The following is an 18,030-nucleotide window of genomic DNA, read 5'->3' on the forward strand; positions in this document are numbered from 1 at the left end:
CATCCGACCCTCTTAAGTTCCTTCAAGCTTACCACCGTGTGATGGTAATCAGGAATGCTTCTGACGCCACAATGTGCAAGGCCTTCTCCGCCTACCTAAAGAAATATGCCAGTAACTGGTACAGTCGATTAAGGCCTAACTCTATCGAGTCTTTTCACGAACTAGGGAAGGAGTTTGTCGCCTATTTTGTTAACAGTCAGCCTCGAAGGAACCCAGCTGACACTCTTCTGACTTTGAGACAAGGAAGGGACGAAACGCTCTGGAGGTTCATTGGTCGGTTCGGCGTAGAACTTCACCAGATAAACGAACCGAACTTCACCAGCCCTGAATGTGAACCCCCCTCGAGACCTCCAAGAACTCATGTCCACTGCGGATCGGTATATCAATAATGAGGAATCTTTTGCCATGGAGAAAGAGATGGAGAGCACCGAGGAAGTGAGAAGCAGAAAGACGATTTTAGATCGAGACCAAATCACAAACAAGCACGACACAGCGACCGCCAGAATCGTCGCACCCCTAATCCCCATCCTGAAAGGGTCAACTATACTCTGTTGAACACCACCGTGTCGAATATCATGTACGAAATTCGTAATAGGGAACCCATACATTGGCCCGAAAGAAGGCGAAATGCATGAAAGGGAAAAAATTCTAGTAAATATTGTCATTTCCACCAAGATCATGGGCACACCACCGACAATTGTTATCATCTTAAGAATGAAATTGAAAGACTTGCGGGACTTGGTCAGATCGATCGTTACCTTCAAAACCCTCCAAAGAACCACCAGCGACCCAGATCCGAAGTACACTGACTAGATGAACATCGACGTTCGCCCGGCCTCTAAGTGGAAGGTAGCAGACAAAGAGCTTCGGATCAAGAAGAAGTGCCTAAGAACACCGGGAATATTGACACCATTACAGTGATCCCGCTTCTGGTGGACCGACCGTGGAAGGATGCACCCGATATGCTGGACAGATCAACTCTATGGAACCACCCCCCCCCCCCCCCCCCCGAAAAAGTCAAAATCAGACCCAAGCGACAGCGTGCCCATCACTTTTACCTAGAAAGACTATGGAAAGATAGATCGACAGCATGACGACGCTGTGGTCATTCGGCTCGCCATCGCCAATTTCAATGTAAGTCGAATTCTGGTGGATAATGGAAGCTCTGTCAACGTTCTCCACCAGGATGCTTTCACCGAGATGCACATCCATAAAGACAGACTGGAACCGGTGGATTGGTCTATCTATGGATTCTCCGGAGCAGAGGTCAAAGTGCGGGGGAAAATCAAACTCCCCGTCACATTTGGAACTTACCCTACTCAATGAACCATAATGCAAACCTTCGTGATAGTCTGCGTCCCTTCTGCCTATAATGGTATCATCGGACGACCAGCACTGAACGAACTGGGGGCAGTAGTTTCTACTGCCCACTTGAAAATAAAATTCCCCACAAGGATCGGCGTCGAAGAAGTCGTCAGCGATCAGGAGAAAGCTCGTGAATGTTATGCCGCCCTGCTAAAAAAGAGGAGGGCCGCAAAAGAAACATTCTCAATCGGCAGTCCCGACCCTCGAGTCGAAGTAAAGCGGGGAGAACCGGTCGAGGAACTTACAAAGATTCCTCTGTTCCCCGAATCCGATGAACAAACCATCCAGATAGGTTCTCTCCTGACAGGTAAGTTTAAAACCGAACTTGTCAATTTCTTAAAAACTAACTCGGATATCTTCGCCTGGTCCGCCTCCGACATGCAGGGAATTTCCTCCGACGTAGCGGTCCACAAGTTGAACGTGGACCCGAATTACAAGCTGGTCAAACAAAAGAAATGTAATTTTGCCGCCGAAAGACAAAAGCACATCAAAGAAGAAGTGGAAAAGCTTCCTGAGGCCAAGTTCATAAGGGAAATTCGTTACCCTGAGTGGCTCGCCGTCGTAGTGATGGCTCGCCATTGTACTCGGAGTGGCTCGCCATTGTCTAACGGAAAATGGCGAATCTGTAAAGATTTTATGGATCTTAACAAAGCGTGCCCAAAGGACTGTTACCCGTTACCAAGGATCGATCATCTCATCGACGCTACCGCCGGACATGAAATGCTGAGCTTCATGGGTGCCTTCTCCGGCTACAACCAGATACAAATGAACGGACCCAACATTCTGAAAACCTCCTTCGTCATTGACCAATAATTGTTTTGTTACGAGGTCATGCCTTTTGGCCTCAAGAACGCTGGTGCCATGTACCAACGATTGGTCAATAAGATCTTCGCCGAACAAATAGGAAGAAACATGGAGGTGTATGTCGATGACATGCTCGTCAAAATCCTCAAAGCACAGAGCCACATTGCCGACGTTGAAGAGGCCTTAACTGTACTCTGCCGAAACCAAATGAAGTTGAACCCCACCAAGTGCGCGTTTGGGGTTACCTCCAGAAAATTCCTAGGCTTCATGGTCAGCCAGCGAGGAATTGAGGCCAATCCCGAGAAAATAAAAGCATTACTAGAAATGATGGCACCGAAGGAAGTCCGAGATGTGCAGAGGCTCACAGGCAGAGTCGCGGGCCTCAGCAGGTTTATGTCTAAATCTGACGAAAGATGCCTGCCATTCTTCAAAACCCTCTAAGGCGTGAAAGATTTTCAGTGGAAAGAGGAATGTCAGACCGCCTTCGACCAACTAAAGGCATATCTCCAAATGCCTTAGTTACTCTCAAAGCCAGTACCGGGGGAAGATTTATACCTATGCCTAGCTGTCGAACCCACTGCGGTAAGTTCCATACTTGTCTGGTAGGATGGAAAAATGGAGCAACCCATTTATTATGTCAGTAGAGTACTCCATGACACCAAAGCGCGGTATCAAGCGATTGAGAATTTCGCCTTTGCTGTCGTCATATCTGCGAGAAAACTCCGTCCATATTTTCAGGCTAATCCCATTACAGTCCTAACCAACCAACCTCTTCGAAAGATATTGCAGAAGCCCGACACCTCGGGCCGACTAATTAATTGGTTAGTTGAGTTGGGGGAATTTGACATTCAGATAAAGCCATGGCATGCGATCAAATCCCAAGTACTCGTGGACTTTATAGCTGAACGTAAGGCACCGGTGGACGAACCGGAAAAACAAGATGACTTCACTGAGGACCCGGCTCCTGGCTCTCTGGCCCAAAATCCTCTATGGATGTTATATGTTGACGGCTCCGCCACCGCTGGGGGCAGTGGCGCTGGATTGGTTTTATCAGGACCTGACAACTTCCTCAAAGAATATGCCCTGAAGCTGGACTTCAAAGCCTCGAACAATGAAGCGGATTATGAAGCTTTAATCGTTGAAATGGCCCTTGCTGCAGAGTTACGCGCCAACCGAGTCAGAGCACATAGTGACTCGCAACTGGTCGTGAGCCAAGTCAACGGTTTTAGTGAAGCTAAAGAAGAACGAATGATCAAGTACCTAGAAAAGGTGCGTAAGGAGATCTCTGCCTTCGAAGAATTCCAAATAGTACAAATCCCCCGAACCATGAATGCCCGTGCAGACACACTCTCCAAAATGGCGTCATCTGGCATAGTTTAATCAGGAAACGTCTTCACCGAGATTTTCTCCCAACCTAGTGTCGAGAGAAAGGAAATCCTACAAATCGAAGAAGAGTCTAGTTGGATGGACCCGATAGTGCACTACTTAAGAGACGGCACTTTAACCCCTGATAGAAAAGAGGCCCGACGCTTGATCGCCAAAGCCGCCCATTACATCTTTGTAAGCCCAATGGTTCCCACCTTGGCAATTCCCATCTTATTTTGATGATTCCAATACACAAGTGATTTAAGATCACTAATGTGTTTGATTGTCTAAGTTGTAGATCATAATTGTTTAAAGTCAAGATTGTTTGGATTGAGGCCAAGAAGCACTCATTTGACCACATTCGGAAGGCCAAAGTCATCGGACATCCAAGACGCATGAAGACTTGAAGAATCTATTGAAGATCGAAGTTTATTAGAATGTATAAGATCCAATCTTAGTATTAGATTTTAAGAGGCATAAATTAAGTTAATCTCACACACCCTAAATGTTTAAGTGATTGTCTTTGTGGTGTTCCAACACTTTGGAATCCTCATAACAATCCCAACTTGGTGTAAAGTTGGAAGCCCAAGAAACAGAATTGAAAATCTGCTGAACATAGGCTTCTCGGAACTCCGAGAGATTCCTCGGAGCTCCGAGAAATGGTTCAGTAGCTTTTTTCCAACTTCTGTTTGTATTCCCGGAACTCCGAGATTTTTTCTCGGAACTCCGAGAACACTATAACGGTCAGAATTATAGCCGTTGGAAATTTTTGCAGGAATTACCACTATGCCCTTGAACGGTCATTTTTGGGTTTTTCTATAAATATGGGCATTCCAAACTTCCCAAACATAGATCCTAACACTCTAAAATTCTACTTGAACATCCAAAGAGTGAATCAAAGCTTGTTTATGCCTCTCATCCTCTAAGGCTAGGATTTGGATCATTAGGCTCAATTTGTACTTCTTCTACAATTTGTAAACCCTTGTGAGGGATTGTTTTTTGTTCTTTCTTTCTTATCAAGAACTTGTATTGGGCGAGTGTTCGGAGAAGCAAAGCCCACTCTCCATGGTGAAGATTGCCACCAAGGTTAAAGGCGATCGGAATTGTAATCGGCATTGATCTTCGCCGAAGTTAAGAAGATCGCATAGTGAAGCCATCAACGGGTTTGGTTGGTGGAGTGGAGTAGGCCTCGCGTTTGGAGGACCGAACCACTTTAAATCTCGGGTGCACTCTCTCTTATCTTATTGCTTTATATTTGCATTTGCACCTTTAGATTTAACTTGTGTGCTTGAATTTCATCTTGATCTCTTAATCTTCAAAATTAGGTTGAGTTTTTAAAAAGGTTAAAACTTGTTAGCAACCTAATTTTTTACCTCCTCATTAGTTGCTAATTCGGGACCCTTGTAATTTCACTTGGTATCAGAGCCTTGGCTCTTAAAAGATTTTCTTTTCTTAAAAATCTTTGGTAAATTTTTCTTTAAAATTTCAAACAAGGGAAAGATCATAAGATCTTTGGCAACTTTCTATTTCTGAAATTGCAAACATAAATGGAACCGGACTTCTGGAAGGCCATTCCACAACTACCCCTCCTTTCTTTAATGGGTCCAACTATGGACATTGGAAGACAAGTATGCGCATCTATCTTCTTTCGATAGATGTGGAACTTTGGCATATTGTTGAAAATTGATACATTTTGCCTTCCAAGCCATTTGAAGAATGGAATGTTGAAGATAAAAGGCATGTAAATTTAAATTACAAAGCTATAAACTCTTTGTTTTGCGCCTTATCTACGGAGGAGTTCAATAGAGTAGCTCTTTTTTATTCCGCCAAGCTTATTTGGGATACACTTGCCGTTACCCATGAGGAAACATCACAAGTTAAGGATTCCAAAATAAACTTATTAAAGAGCAAATATGAAATGTTTAGAATGGGTCAAAATGAAAGTATTTCCGAAATGTGTACCCGATTTTCTAAAATATCTAATGAATTAGCAAATCTTGGTAAATCTTATCCTACTGATGAGCTTGTGAGTAAATTGCTTAGGTCACTTCCTCCTTATTGGGACCCAAAAGTCACCGCCATCCAAGAATTAAAAGATCTCAAGACTCTAACTATGGAGGAGCTTGTAGGATCTCTCATCACCCATGAGATGCTCCTCACTAGCCGACAAGAGGAGAATAAGCAAAAGAGAAAGAAAGAAAAAAGTCGTTCTCTAGCTCTAAAGGCCTCCAAGACGGACTCATCATCAAGTGATGCGGATAGCGATGAGGAAGAAGCTTTAAGGAAATTTAAAAGCTTACGGAGAAAGAAGCATAAAAAGGATAAAAAGAAGAAGAAAGAAGAAAGTGAAGTTGAGGGAGCTTTAAGATGCTACAATTGCAAGAAGATTGGACACAAAAGACCGGATTGTCCACTTCTCAAGTCATCTTCCTCAAAGTACAAGGGAAAGAAGGATTGGAAGAAGAACAAGGCTCTTGCCGCCAGTTGGGATGCTACTAGCACCTCTGACAAAAGTTCAAGCGAAGGGGAAGATAAAAAAGATGATATTTGCCTCATGGCATTCACCCATGAAGAAGAGGTAAATTCTCATCCCTCTTGTAGTTCATCAAGTAGTGATAGTGAAAAAATATCTTTTGATGAATTATCCTTAACCTTGCATTCTCAAATTTCAAAAAATAAAGTTCAAAAGAAATCTATTTCCAAATTAGAAAATGAACTTGATGTTTTGAGAAATGAATCTTCCTCTTCCATATCTCAAGCTAAAGTAAAAATTGAAAATTTTAAACTTGAGATTGAAATCCTTAAGGGTATTTTGGATGAGAAATCTTGCCAATTACAAAATGTGGCAAGCTCTTCCAAATCTTATGAAGATGAAACTAATGATTTTTTAAATCAAATAACACATCTTCATAATGAAAATGAAAGGTTAAGATTATGTCTCCATGGATTCCTAAATGGTGACAAAATTATTGACATAATCTTAAAGAATACTAGTCAAAGACCTAATCATGCAATTTATGATAGGACTAGTCTATCTAACTGTGGACCCCGATCCGAGAGAGGCGGGGGACTAGCCTCCACGAGACAGAAAGTCTCTCTCTACAGATCATCCACGTGAATGGAGAGCTCTACCAAGGAACTCTCGAAAGAAGTGCCCCTCACAGCATGAGTGGCGATGCAAAGGTGAGATACCTCTCGATTCGGGGACTAGCCCAGATTCGAGGCGTTCTTTAAACAAAGAAGAGTCGTCATCCAAGGAAGTAGGCCCAGGATCCCATACTATGCTCTGTTGCAACAGATAACCAGAGATATAAAATAAGGTTCGTGCCTGATTACGAATTTGGAAGGTCCGAAGAGCACCTCATCCGCCCAAATGCAAACACCTGGTCTCTTATGCCATTTACTTATTGATTTTGAAGAGTTTTGGGCGAAAATCATATGAAATGGGAACGAATATCTCCGAGAAGACGTCTATCTAATCATGCGTGTCTCGGAGATAAAAATAATAAGCATACATAAAAGAAATGAAATAAGTGTCACTTGAGAATAACTAGGTTAAGAGTGTCATACCTAATTGGTGTCTAAGTTCTGGTGTGCAAACACATGCATGCTACAGCTAAAAGTATAAGATCTGTACATGAAAGTAAGAAAGCATAGCAAAACATACAACACAATTCAATTCGATACATGACTGTGGAACCCGATCCGAGAGGGGCGGGGGGACGTGCCCCCACGCGAGTCTCAGGATCATCCACGTGAAGGAGAGCTCCGCCAAGGAACTCTCGAAAGAGTGCCCCTCACAGCATGAGCGGCGATGTGAAGTGAGATACCTCTCGATTCGGGGACTAGCCCGGATTCGAGACGCACCTTAAACAAAGAAAGAGTCGCCATCCAAGGAAGTGGGCCCTGGATCCCATGCTGTGCTCTGTCGCAACAGATAACCAGAGATACAAAGGGTCCGTGCCTGATGACGAATGGGGAAGGGGTTAGGCGCCCCCAATTCGCCCAAGTGCAAGCACCTGGTCTCTTATGCCATTTATTATTAACTTTGAAGAGTTTTGGGCAAAAATCATGTGAAATGGGAACCATCATCCCCGAGATAACGTCTATCTAAGCATGCATGACCCGGGGATGGGCAAAGAAAGTGAACATCCAAATCCTAACTCATCGCATCTAATCCTAACTCATCACATCTAAGAAAGCAATAAACAATCGCATGCATAGCTATAGCTAAACAGATAATGACAGATATAATGAGATAAGGAAAGCAAATATCTAAGTTTAGACAGATAATCAAGCTAAGACGAATGGATAAACGCTATAGCTAAGCAGTCAAAGCAGTAAGGTAAACACACTAGCATGCGAGCCTATGCAAGAGATAAGACTAAGAAAATGGCAATCGATCGCACGCTAGAAGAACAAACAAACTAGAATGCATAAGAAATATAAGATAAGCGCACAGCAAGCTAAAAGGTGTAAGAAAAGAAAGAAATCGGAAAATCAACGGCACGTGAGAACCAAAATGCCAGGGGAAAGAAGATGGAACACACGATAGGCTCAGAGGGCGATTCAAAAGGAATCAAGCCCAGCGATCCTAATCTGCTGAAGATCGGACAAGTCTCGCGATCGTCATAACCTATCGTTGGGCTCAGCGAGGGCAATCCCTGTAAAGGGGCCACGCTACGTCATCGCCCGTCCCAAAACCCGATAAAACATCAGAAAACCGATGGAAACCGAAAATCACGATGAAAACCGAAAATGGAATGAAAAGAGGGCTCCGAGTGACCGGGCAATCACCATCCTTGCCCATTTTTGCTTTTGTTTTGAAATGTTTGAAAATATTTATTAAAAATGTTTGACTGAACTTGGGTGGACGAAAAGATGAGAAATATTTGTAAAATGGTGATTTAAAAAAATGGTGACTGGACTCAGGATGCCAGCAGCACGCCTGAGCTGCCTACGTACCCCTCAGCTAGGGATCAAGCCATCCGTAGTTCGGACCAAAATTTCCTAACTACTCTTAATGACTCTAGATTTTTGAGATTTTTGATTTTTCAGATGTTTTTGATTTTTTCGACACAAGAGGACACAACCCTATCATCATAAGGGGAGGACAAACTCCTGATATCCCGCAAAGGTTGGACAGCATCCTATGCTTTGCGGGGGGAATGAACAGAATAACAACTCTGCAAGGGTTGGACAGCATCCTATACCTTGCAGGAGCGGATAAAAATCACATGACTTGATGAGGGGATGGACAGAATCCTAACCCCTATGATGACAGGACTGACTCCTGAAAGACTAAAGGACTGACTCCTATGCTAAAGACTGACTCTGAAAGATGAAGACTGACTCTGAAAGATGGAAGGACGGAATCCTAAATCTTATGAAGGGATAGGACAGAATCCTAAACTCTACAGGGGTAGGACAGACTCCTAGACCCTAGGATGGTAAGACTGACTCCTAAACTCTCTAGGACTGACTCTAAAGAGGAAGAAATCCCTTAACCTGCGAAAACTCTAAGGCAGGAAGGGAAGGGGTTGGCTCAAGATACATTCCGTCATAGCCGGCGCCCGAAAAAGACAAATTCCTTGAGGCAAAGAGTTCTAAAACCCCTGAAAAAGACTGATTCATGTTGCCACTGTACAAGGAATTTTCTCTTTTGCAATAAAACAAAAACATAACAATTCAATTGAGACCTTTGCTAATGTGCGATCTGAACCACGAACAGAACCTGTTTGGGCTTAATCAAAATATTCAACTGAATCGCGAAGACTACTAAAATGCTGAAATTCATTAGAGAGGAAACATGAAGATAAAGGTTGATCATCAGGAATGCAGAGAAAAGGAATGCCCTGAGGTGAGCCATTTGATAGATTTTCAACTAAAAATAAAGAAACTCACCATCTAAAGATGACTACTATAAGCTCAAGCTTATGAATCAAGGTGCATTGGATCATAAAGCACTGAGAATAGATGTGACAAAAAGAAAACCTGAGAACTGAATTTCGACAAATAAGCCAAAAGAATTTCCAGAGATCATACTTAAACTTCAAAACGTAACCAGACAACTAATCCCTACTTCGAATTCAGACCAAAATGCCTAAGAGGATGAGAAATTACCTGAGTTGGGCTAGTTACTCTTTAATTTTCCATTGCCGGTGCCGCACAAAGTTGTCGATCTGGAGACAATCCCCGCGCCGCGAGGACGCAATGCATGTACAGAACCTCTCTTGGGTTGAATGCAATACCAGCGATGACGATGATGAAAGATCCGAGATCAGAGAGGAAACGGTCGGATTCCGACAAAATTGCCGGAATCGATGAAGGTAATCTCGGCAGCTGCTGGGTTGGATCGGATATGGGGTCGGGTTACGGGTTCGAGTTGGGGCTGAATTGGATTAAGGCTGAACCGAGTTAGATTGGGGATGGAACTGGGCTCACTCGGGGTGGACACTGCCCGGCGTGGGAGGCCGGAACTCCGGCGAGACACCGGAGAAGACTCGGTCGGGCCGAGCCTCCCTCTCTCTGTCTATATATATATATATATATATATATATATATATCTCTCTCTAGTTTTTTTTTTTTCTTTCTTTCTTTCTTTCTCTTTTTTTTTGGGTTTTTTTGGGTGACAGAGGGGTGGCGGTGGAGGAGGATATGGTGGTGGAACCGCAGAGGTGGCGTTTCGGGGCATGGCTGCCGTGGAAGAGAGGGTGGCCGACGAAGGTGGCGGTTCGGGGTTGAATGGTGTTGGAGGAGGGTGGATTGGGTTTTCGAAAAAGGGGTTAAGGATGGTGGCTGGTGGCTATGGGTTTCGGTTTTTGGGAGGTGTAGAGAGTGGGTTTGGCTTTGGGGGTTGTGGAAGGTGGAGGTGGAGGATGGTGGAGGATTTTCGAAGGGTTTCGGTGGCTGTTAGTGGTGTGGGTGGTGGCGATCGGCGGTTTTTTTTTTCTTTCGAAATGGGTTTGGGTTTTAATGGGGGCTTGGGTTGGGGATTGGTGGGGGTTGAAGATGGAGAGGGTGGTGGCTGTTGATGTGGGTTTGAGAGGTGGGTTTAAATGCGGTTGGGTGAAGGCCGGCCGTAGATGGTGGTTGGTTTGCAGGTTTTTATGGTGTGGTGGTGGTGGTGGTGGTGCCGGTGGGGGGAGATCTGGCGGCAGAGAGGGTGGCTGGTAGGGATGGTGGAGGTGCGGTGGTAGCCGGAGGAAGTGGAAACGGGTTGCAGGTTTTTATGGTGTGGTGGTGGTGGTGGTGGTGCCAGTGGGGAGAGATCTGGCGGCAAAAGGGGTGGCTGGTAGGGATGGTGGCTGATTGAAGGGTTTGGTAGTGGTGATGGTGGTGGTGGTGCCGGCGGGGAGAGAACTGGCGGCAGAGAGGGTGGCTGGTAGGGATGGTGGTGGTTGTTGAAGGAGAAATGGTGATTGTGGAGGAGGTAAGGTGGTGGTTGGGAGGTTGATGGTGGCTGTTGAAGGAGAAATGGTGTTGGAGGAGGTGTAGTGGTGGCCGGATTTCAACAGGGGTTTGGGTGGTGGGATTTCGGTGGAGGTTGGAGGAGATGGAGAAGATGGAGTGGATTTTTGGTGGGTTGCTGGCCGGAGATGGGTTTGGCCTCGCCAGATTCCGGCTGACGGTGGAGGTGGAGAAAAGAAGGAGAAGAGGAAGAAAGCAAGGTGGAGGGGAATCGGCTTGCCGGAATCCGGCAAGCCTGCCGGAGAAGAAGATGAAATTTTTTTGTTTTTTGTTTTGTTTTTGAAATGGGTTTTGCTGATGGAGGCTAGGTGGAGCTGAGTTTGTTCTTCTCTCCCTCCCTCATTTTCTTCCTCCCTCTGTTGCAAGAGAAAAAAATGAAAACCCTTCCTTCCAAGGAAAAAAAATAATGAAAAACCCTCCCCAAACCCTAATCAATTTGGGTTTTTTTAAAGGAAATGGGTGATAAATTTGTACCCCTCTTCTTTACCTGGACAGCCCTTCCTAATGTATTTGTGAAGAAATTTTAACCAAAGGGGGGGGGCCAAGTAGAAAACAGGGTGAAGATTCTTCTTTCTCCAAATGATCCTCACCCTTAGATTTGATCCAAGGGTCCCTAGGGATTGCTTACACCCTAAGTATTATGAGAATTCCCAAAAATACCCTTATAAAAGTGACAAACCACCATTTTACCAACAAAAATATCTTGTCTTTTTTGGAAAAAGGGGGGGGGGGATATCCACACAACCATGCTTTGATAGTTCACCCTACCACAGCCCAACTTTAATTATCGCACATACTTCGCTTGTCTTATTCTTCATTTTTCGCCCGATTGCCCTGAAATTTTACAGGGGGATTCTCGAGAATACTAACAACCTCCTGGGGAATTTGTACCCAGGAATATGCGTAATAAGGTGCTCCAAGACTCAAACATTCTTCTCATTCTGGGCCCAGTCCCCAGGAATTTTTGAGATTAACTTCGGAATACTTGGGACTCGGAATTTGGGAATTTTATTCAATTTTGGGGATTTTTAGGGCCTTGTCAAAATGGGGTGTCTACAATGACTGGACAAAAAGAATCCTAAAACTCTAATGCAAGACTTGACTCGGACCAAGATGGCCGTCCATCCCAGCTGCTCTACGTATCCCGGCCTCGGGAAGAATCAGAGTCGACATAGTTCGATGACCTATTCTATACTACGATGCCTAACCATCTAGAACCGCTATCCTAGACTCGATCCACTAGACTCGACTGATTTTTAAAGCTTTTTGTACAATTGCTTAAGTTCATGTGAATTGTAATTTTTAGGACTCTCTATATGCCCTAACTAATGCAAGTTGATTAGCCTTAAGCTAATGCAGGTGGGCCCTACATCCTATATGTAACTAAGCTGTGCATCCTAAAGAAAACCACGGGCTGACTATATGCTTCATAGTCTAGCCATCGGTTCGACTAAATATCTAACCGAACAACTCGAGGCCTCCTAACTCTAGGGACACTCACACGACAGGACACACCATATTAATACAAATCAGGATAAACTCCTAACTCTAAAACATCCCATATATCTAGGGCAAAATCTAACTCTAGGGGAAGATATTTTTGAAAAGGTTTTGAAGAATTTTTGTATTTTTAGAAGGTTTGAAATGCTTATTTTTAAAGGTTTGGCTGGACTTGGGATAAAGATCTCAAGCTGCACTACGTACCCTATGGGAAGGGATCAAGCCAACATAGTTCGAAAACAGACTTTCCTAATACTCTCCTAATGACTAGACATTTAGAATGTTTTTGGATTTTTCAGATGTTTTTGATGTTTTTGACTCAACAGGACAGAATCCTATCATCATAAGGGTAGGACAGACTCCTGATATCTCGCAGAGGTTGGACAGCATCCTATGCTTTGCGAGGGAATTGGACAAAATCACTGCTCTGCAAGGATTGGACAGCATCCTATACCTTGCAAGAGTGGATAAGATCACATGATTTAATGAGAGGTTGAGAAGAATCCTAACCCCTATGATGATAGGACTGACTCCTGAAACTGAAAGACTGCTCTAGCTAAGGACGGATTCCTATGCTAAAGGACTGACTCTCAAACAAATGACTCTAAGAGATGTACTAATGAGACATGGCATGTCTCCTAGGGATGGACTCACTAATGAGACAAAGCTTGTCTCTAAAGGATAGAACTATCTATTGAGACATAGCTTGTCTCCCTAAAGGGTATTGACTATCTGCTGAGACATAGCTTGTCTCCTTAAAAGGTGGGCTCAAGATGTCTCTTTCATTGCCCTTGCAATGAATGGGGACCTAAGATTTAATGAATGAACATCTAAAAGACTAGGCGAGTCTTTCAAACAAAAGAGGGGAGTGTTACTTAGACTAAGCAAGTCCCCTAATGATGGGCTTGGGCTATCGCCTTCATCGCCCCTGCGATGAATGAATTACCTAAAGTATAAGGGCATCTAAAAGATTACAAACTCTATACCTAAAGAAATGGAGATAAGAGCAGAGGGTACTACCACATCAGGTAAATTTCTCTAAGACTGGGCTTGGGCTAACGCCTTCATCGCCCTCACAAGGTTATTTGTATTTTTTTACATAGAGTTTCCAAAACCTATATGTAACTAAAGAAAGGGACCGAATTTATATGATGGTTAAAAATTAAAGAAGTTCATTCTCTTTTTTCTAAAAAAAAAGTAATGTATGAATACATCAATATTACCTAATTCACCTAATAAGATTCACCTTTCACCTATTCACTTCTGACCCAAAATAAACAGCATTCATAAACACATTTTACTAACCATAAAGTTTCTAAAAAAAAATCAATTATAACTACCCTGGAGAAAGATTATATAATATTATGAACATCTTATAAACAAGTCTCTGTCAACATTATTTATGTTACAACAGAAGTGCAAATATGAATTAGGACATACGATTAGCTGAAAATTGAAGCCATAATGATTCGATAGTGAAGTACAAAATCATTCTAACTGTGACCAATAAGGTATGACGACAAACATTTCAGAGCATGTATAAATTCCAGCATTTATAAACATATGATATCTCCTATCAGTAATAACCCATTTTACACATATCAATGGAACCATTCAGCCAATTACAATATTCAACTACTGGGAATATGATCATATCTCCATTAAAGTATTAATATTATGTATGTAAAAAGACCTGGAAGAACAACTACTAAAGAACACAGTAACAGAATACTGCTACCTTCGAACTGTGATGATGTGAACACCAGAGTATTATGATATATATAATTAAACCACATTTTGTACTGATTGCGCAAAAAAGAATCTCATGAAAGGCTCTCATAAATGAGGTCAAAGCATGACAATGCTAGTGCTTAGCTTCAAATCCCTTCTACACAATATATACTATACAAAGGCCAAAACAAGGATACTAGGATAACTGATACAAACACCACTATATTTGCTAAATGCCATTAAGAAAACCAAAATCTGCCAATTGTACACAAATTTCAGTGATGAAGTGATTAAAAAGGAACAATTTCTATACAAATCATAGCAAAGCCTTATAAGATAAACACTCAAAAGTAGATTTTATTATGTCACAAAAGACCACTATTGATTCTTAACAGTATTAGAATCAAACACAAATAGATAAATTTTTAAGGAAAACTGTGTTTCATTAGATGGAACATCAAAGCAATATTATGAAGACATAGAGAAAATTTTTGCTAATCACAAAAGATTTACACTCATAACATTAATGAAAACCTATCAACAGTTCTTAAATCAATCAAAATCCTACACAACCAAATTAGCTCCAAAACAATTTATACAAATTATGATAATTAATCAAAATTGAATAACATTAAGTCAACTACTTACCTAAATGAGAAATTGTCAATTTGCACCTTTTCTTTTCTAACAGAGGATAATGAAATAGACGAACCAGTTGTTGTCGTAATGAGGCTAGCAATCTCTTTCTTGCTTTGCAGATCACAGATTTATCTCAGTAATAGTTGGATCTATGGCCCGAAGTTGCAGATCGGAGAGACAGAATTCGAGGCCTCATCTTAAAGGTGTAATCCAATCCAGGTAAAGGTGATAACAGAACAACTCAAATCTGAGGCTTATAGTTGCTACTCTAGGGTTTTAATCAAAGTATAAGAGAAGATTGTGGACAGAATAAAGAGCAAGGGAGAACAAAAGTGAAAATCAAGCAATCAAGTGAAAGAAACTTGGCTGGAGATTGTCGGAATCCGGGAGAATCCATCGAGAAAGACGATCGGAAAAGAGAAATTTCATGAGAAAGTTAGGGTTTGGTTCTTAGATCTAGGTTTTCTTCCTCAAATCTAGGGTTTCTAATAAAGTAGATCTAAGATCTTGTGTGAAGAAACAAACTAACAACAACGACAGGTTGTTGATGAGAGAAGAGGAAGGTTGGCCAGAGGTAATCGGAGAAGAAGGTAGGGGAAGCTCCTTTCTGCCATTTTTTCTCTCGATCCCCTTTTTAAAAAATGAAAATCCCCTCTCAAAGAACTCAATCGAGTTTTTTTTATAGATGAAGATGGGGTGCGATCGAGGAAGGTGAAGTTTGGGAGATCGGAGATATCAAGATAAAGGAAAATACTGACCTATATGCTCGGAACTTGACCGGATTTCTGCAGAGGATGATCGGAGAAGACGATGATCGGAATAGGGCTTGAGCGAGATCTGTTTTCTCTCACTAGAAAACCGAGAGCTTCTCTCTCTAGAAAATGAATTTTTCTTCTTCTTTTCTTAGAAAATGAGCTTAAACAAAATATTTATATCAAAAATAGGGTGCGGATATTGGCACTACTATTGGATGGGCGCGCGGTTGCACAAATTTTGATGAGCGCGCCGCGGAATCATGTCCCATTCGGATGAAAATTGCACCGTTCCAGGATAAATTTGCCCCCTCTCAGGATAAACTCACCCCCCTTCTGAACTTGCACCACGACACCTCTTTGGTTCGTTCTCTAGGCAAACGCGCTCGGATTCCGACGAAATTTTGCAGGGACCTTGGTGGGATCCTACCCTAGCTTAGGGTGAATTTTGGGACCCTAATTCAATCATTTGATGAGGTTTTTGCACAAAATTGGAAGGTTTATGGCACTGTCAAAATGGGGTGTCTACACTAACCCTCATGTTAGATGCCATTATTGTGGAATTAATGGTCATTACCAATTCCAATGTGCATCTAAGATTAGGGATTGTGGTGGAACCAAGAAATCTTGGGTTCCCAAAGCCCCCATATGATTCTATTCATATGTGTTTAGATTAGGGGTTAACTCTTAAAATTGAATATTCTTTTATAGTTATTTAAATATCCCCTCTTGTATTGAATTTGTTTTCCAAATAGGGGGAGTTCTTTGTTTGTCTTTTTTCTTGAAAAAGGGGGAGCTTAAAAATTGAAAATTTTATCCCTTTGTTTTTATTTTACCCCATCTTTTTTATAGATGCCAAAGGGGGAGAGAAATCTAGTGTAAGGAAATTAATGTGTGCATTGGAAAATTCTTGTGCTTGTCATCATCAAAAAGGGGGAGATTGTAAGCCCAATGGTTCCCACCTTGGCAATTCCCATCTTATTTTGATGATTCCAATACACAAGTGATTTAAGATCACTAATGTGTTTGATTGTCTAAGTTGTAGATCATAATTGTTTAAAGTCAAGATTGTTTGGATTGAGGCCAAGAAGCACTCATTTGACCACATTCGGAAGGCCAAAGTCATCGGACATCCAAGACGCATGAAGACTTGAAGAATCTATTGAAGATCGAAATCTATTAGAATGTATAAGATCCAATCTTAGTATTAGATTTTAAGAGGCATAAATTAAGTAAATCTCACACACCCTAAATGTTTAAGTGATTGTCTTTGTGGTGTTCCAACACTTTGGAACCCTCATAATAATCCCAACTTGGTGTAAAGTTGGAAGCCCAAGAAACAGAATTGAAAATCTGCTGAACATAGGCTTCTTAGAACTCCGAGAGAATTCTCGGAGCTCCGAGAGATTCCTCGGAGCTCTGAGAAATGGTCCAGTAGCTTTTTTCCAACTTCTGTTTGTATTCCCGGAACTCCAAGATTTTTTCTCGGAACTCCGAGAAATATTCTCGAAACTCCGAGAACACTATAACGGTCAAAATTATAGCCGTTGGGAATTTTCGCATGAATTACCACTATGCCCTTGAACGGTCATATTTGGGTTTTTCTATAAATATGGGCATTCCAAACTTCCCAAACCTAGATCCTAACACTCTAAAACTCTACTTGAACATCCAAAGAGTGAATCAAAGCTTGTTTATGCCTCTCATCCTCTAAGGCTAGGATTTGGATCATTAGGCTCAATTTGTACATCTTCTACAATTTGTAAACCCTTGTGAGGGATTATTTTTTATTCTTTCTTTCTTATCAAGAACTTGTATTGGGCGAGTGTTTGGAGAAGCAGAGCCCACTCTCCGTGGTGAAGATTGCCACCAAGGTTAAAGGCAATCGGAATTCTAATCGGCATTGATCTTCGCCGAAGTTAAGAAGATCACATAGTGAAGCCATCAACGGGTTTGGTTGGTGGAGTGGAGTAGGCCTAGCGTTTGGAGGACTGAACCACTTTAAATCTCGGGTGCACTCTCTCTTATCTTATTGCTTTATATTTGCATTTGCACCTTTAGATTTAACTTGTGTGCTTGAATTTCATCTTGATCTCTTAATCTTCAAAATTGGGTTGAGTTTTTAAAAAGGTTAAAACTTGTTAGCAACCTAATTTTGTACCTTCTCATTAGTTGCCAATTCGGGACCACCCTTGTAATTTCAATCTTCGACGGATAAGCGTTATACAAGCGGTACTTCTCGTGGCCACTATTGAAATGTCTCTAACCCTCGGCTGCGGAACTCGACATGAGATAGGTCCACGAAGGAATCTGTGATGATCACTCGGGCAGGAACGCATTAGCTCACAAGATTCTCCGCCGAGGTTTCTTCTGGCTGACTCTCCAACAAGAGGCATCAGATTTT

At 42.2% G+C, this 18,030-nt stretch overlaps 2 protein-coding genes across 2 annotated transcripts; both read left to right on the top strand.

The window, feature by feature from the left end:
* Positions 1-1,332: 1,332 nt before the first annotated feature.
* LOC143862942 (uncharacterized) lies at positions 1,333-2,178 on the top strand. Its single transcript, XM_077373845.1, has one exon. It carries the CDS (start codon positions 1,333-1,335, stop codon positions 2,176-2,178), a length of 846 nt encoding a protein of 281 aa, XP_077229960.1.
* Positions 2,179-2,784: 606 nt separating this feature from the next.
* LOC143862943 (uncharacterized) lies at positions 2,785-3,549 on the top strand. The gene has a single exon (XM_077373846.1). It carries the CDS (start codon positions 2,785-2,787, stop codon positions 3,547-3,549), a length of 765 nt encoding a protein of 254 aa, XP_077229961.1.
* Positions 3,550-18,030: the final 14,481 nt, after the last annotated feature.

The sequence above is a fragment of the Tasmannia lanceolata genome, unplaced genomic scaffold (genome assembly GCF_043159265.1).
Source record: "Tasmannia lanceolata isolate RefF3 unplaced genomic scaffold, GAP_Taslan_0.1 ptg000038l, whole genome shotgun sequence".
NCBI classification, from domain to species: Eukaryota; Viridiplantae; Streptophyta; class Magnoliopsida; order Canellales; family Winteraceae; genus Tasmannia; species Tasmannia lanceolata.

What these genes read in the sequence shown, in the direction of transcription:
- LOC143862942 (XM_077373845.1), top strand. Translation starts at nt 1,333, where the DNA reads ATGCAAACCTTCGTGATAGTCTGCGTCCCTTCTGCCTATAATGGTATC.
- LOC143862943 (XM_077373846.1), top strand. Translation starts at nt 2,785, where the DNA reads ATGGAGCAACCCATTTATTATGTCAGTAGAGTACTCCATGACACCAAA.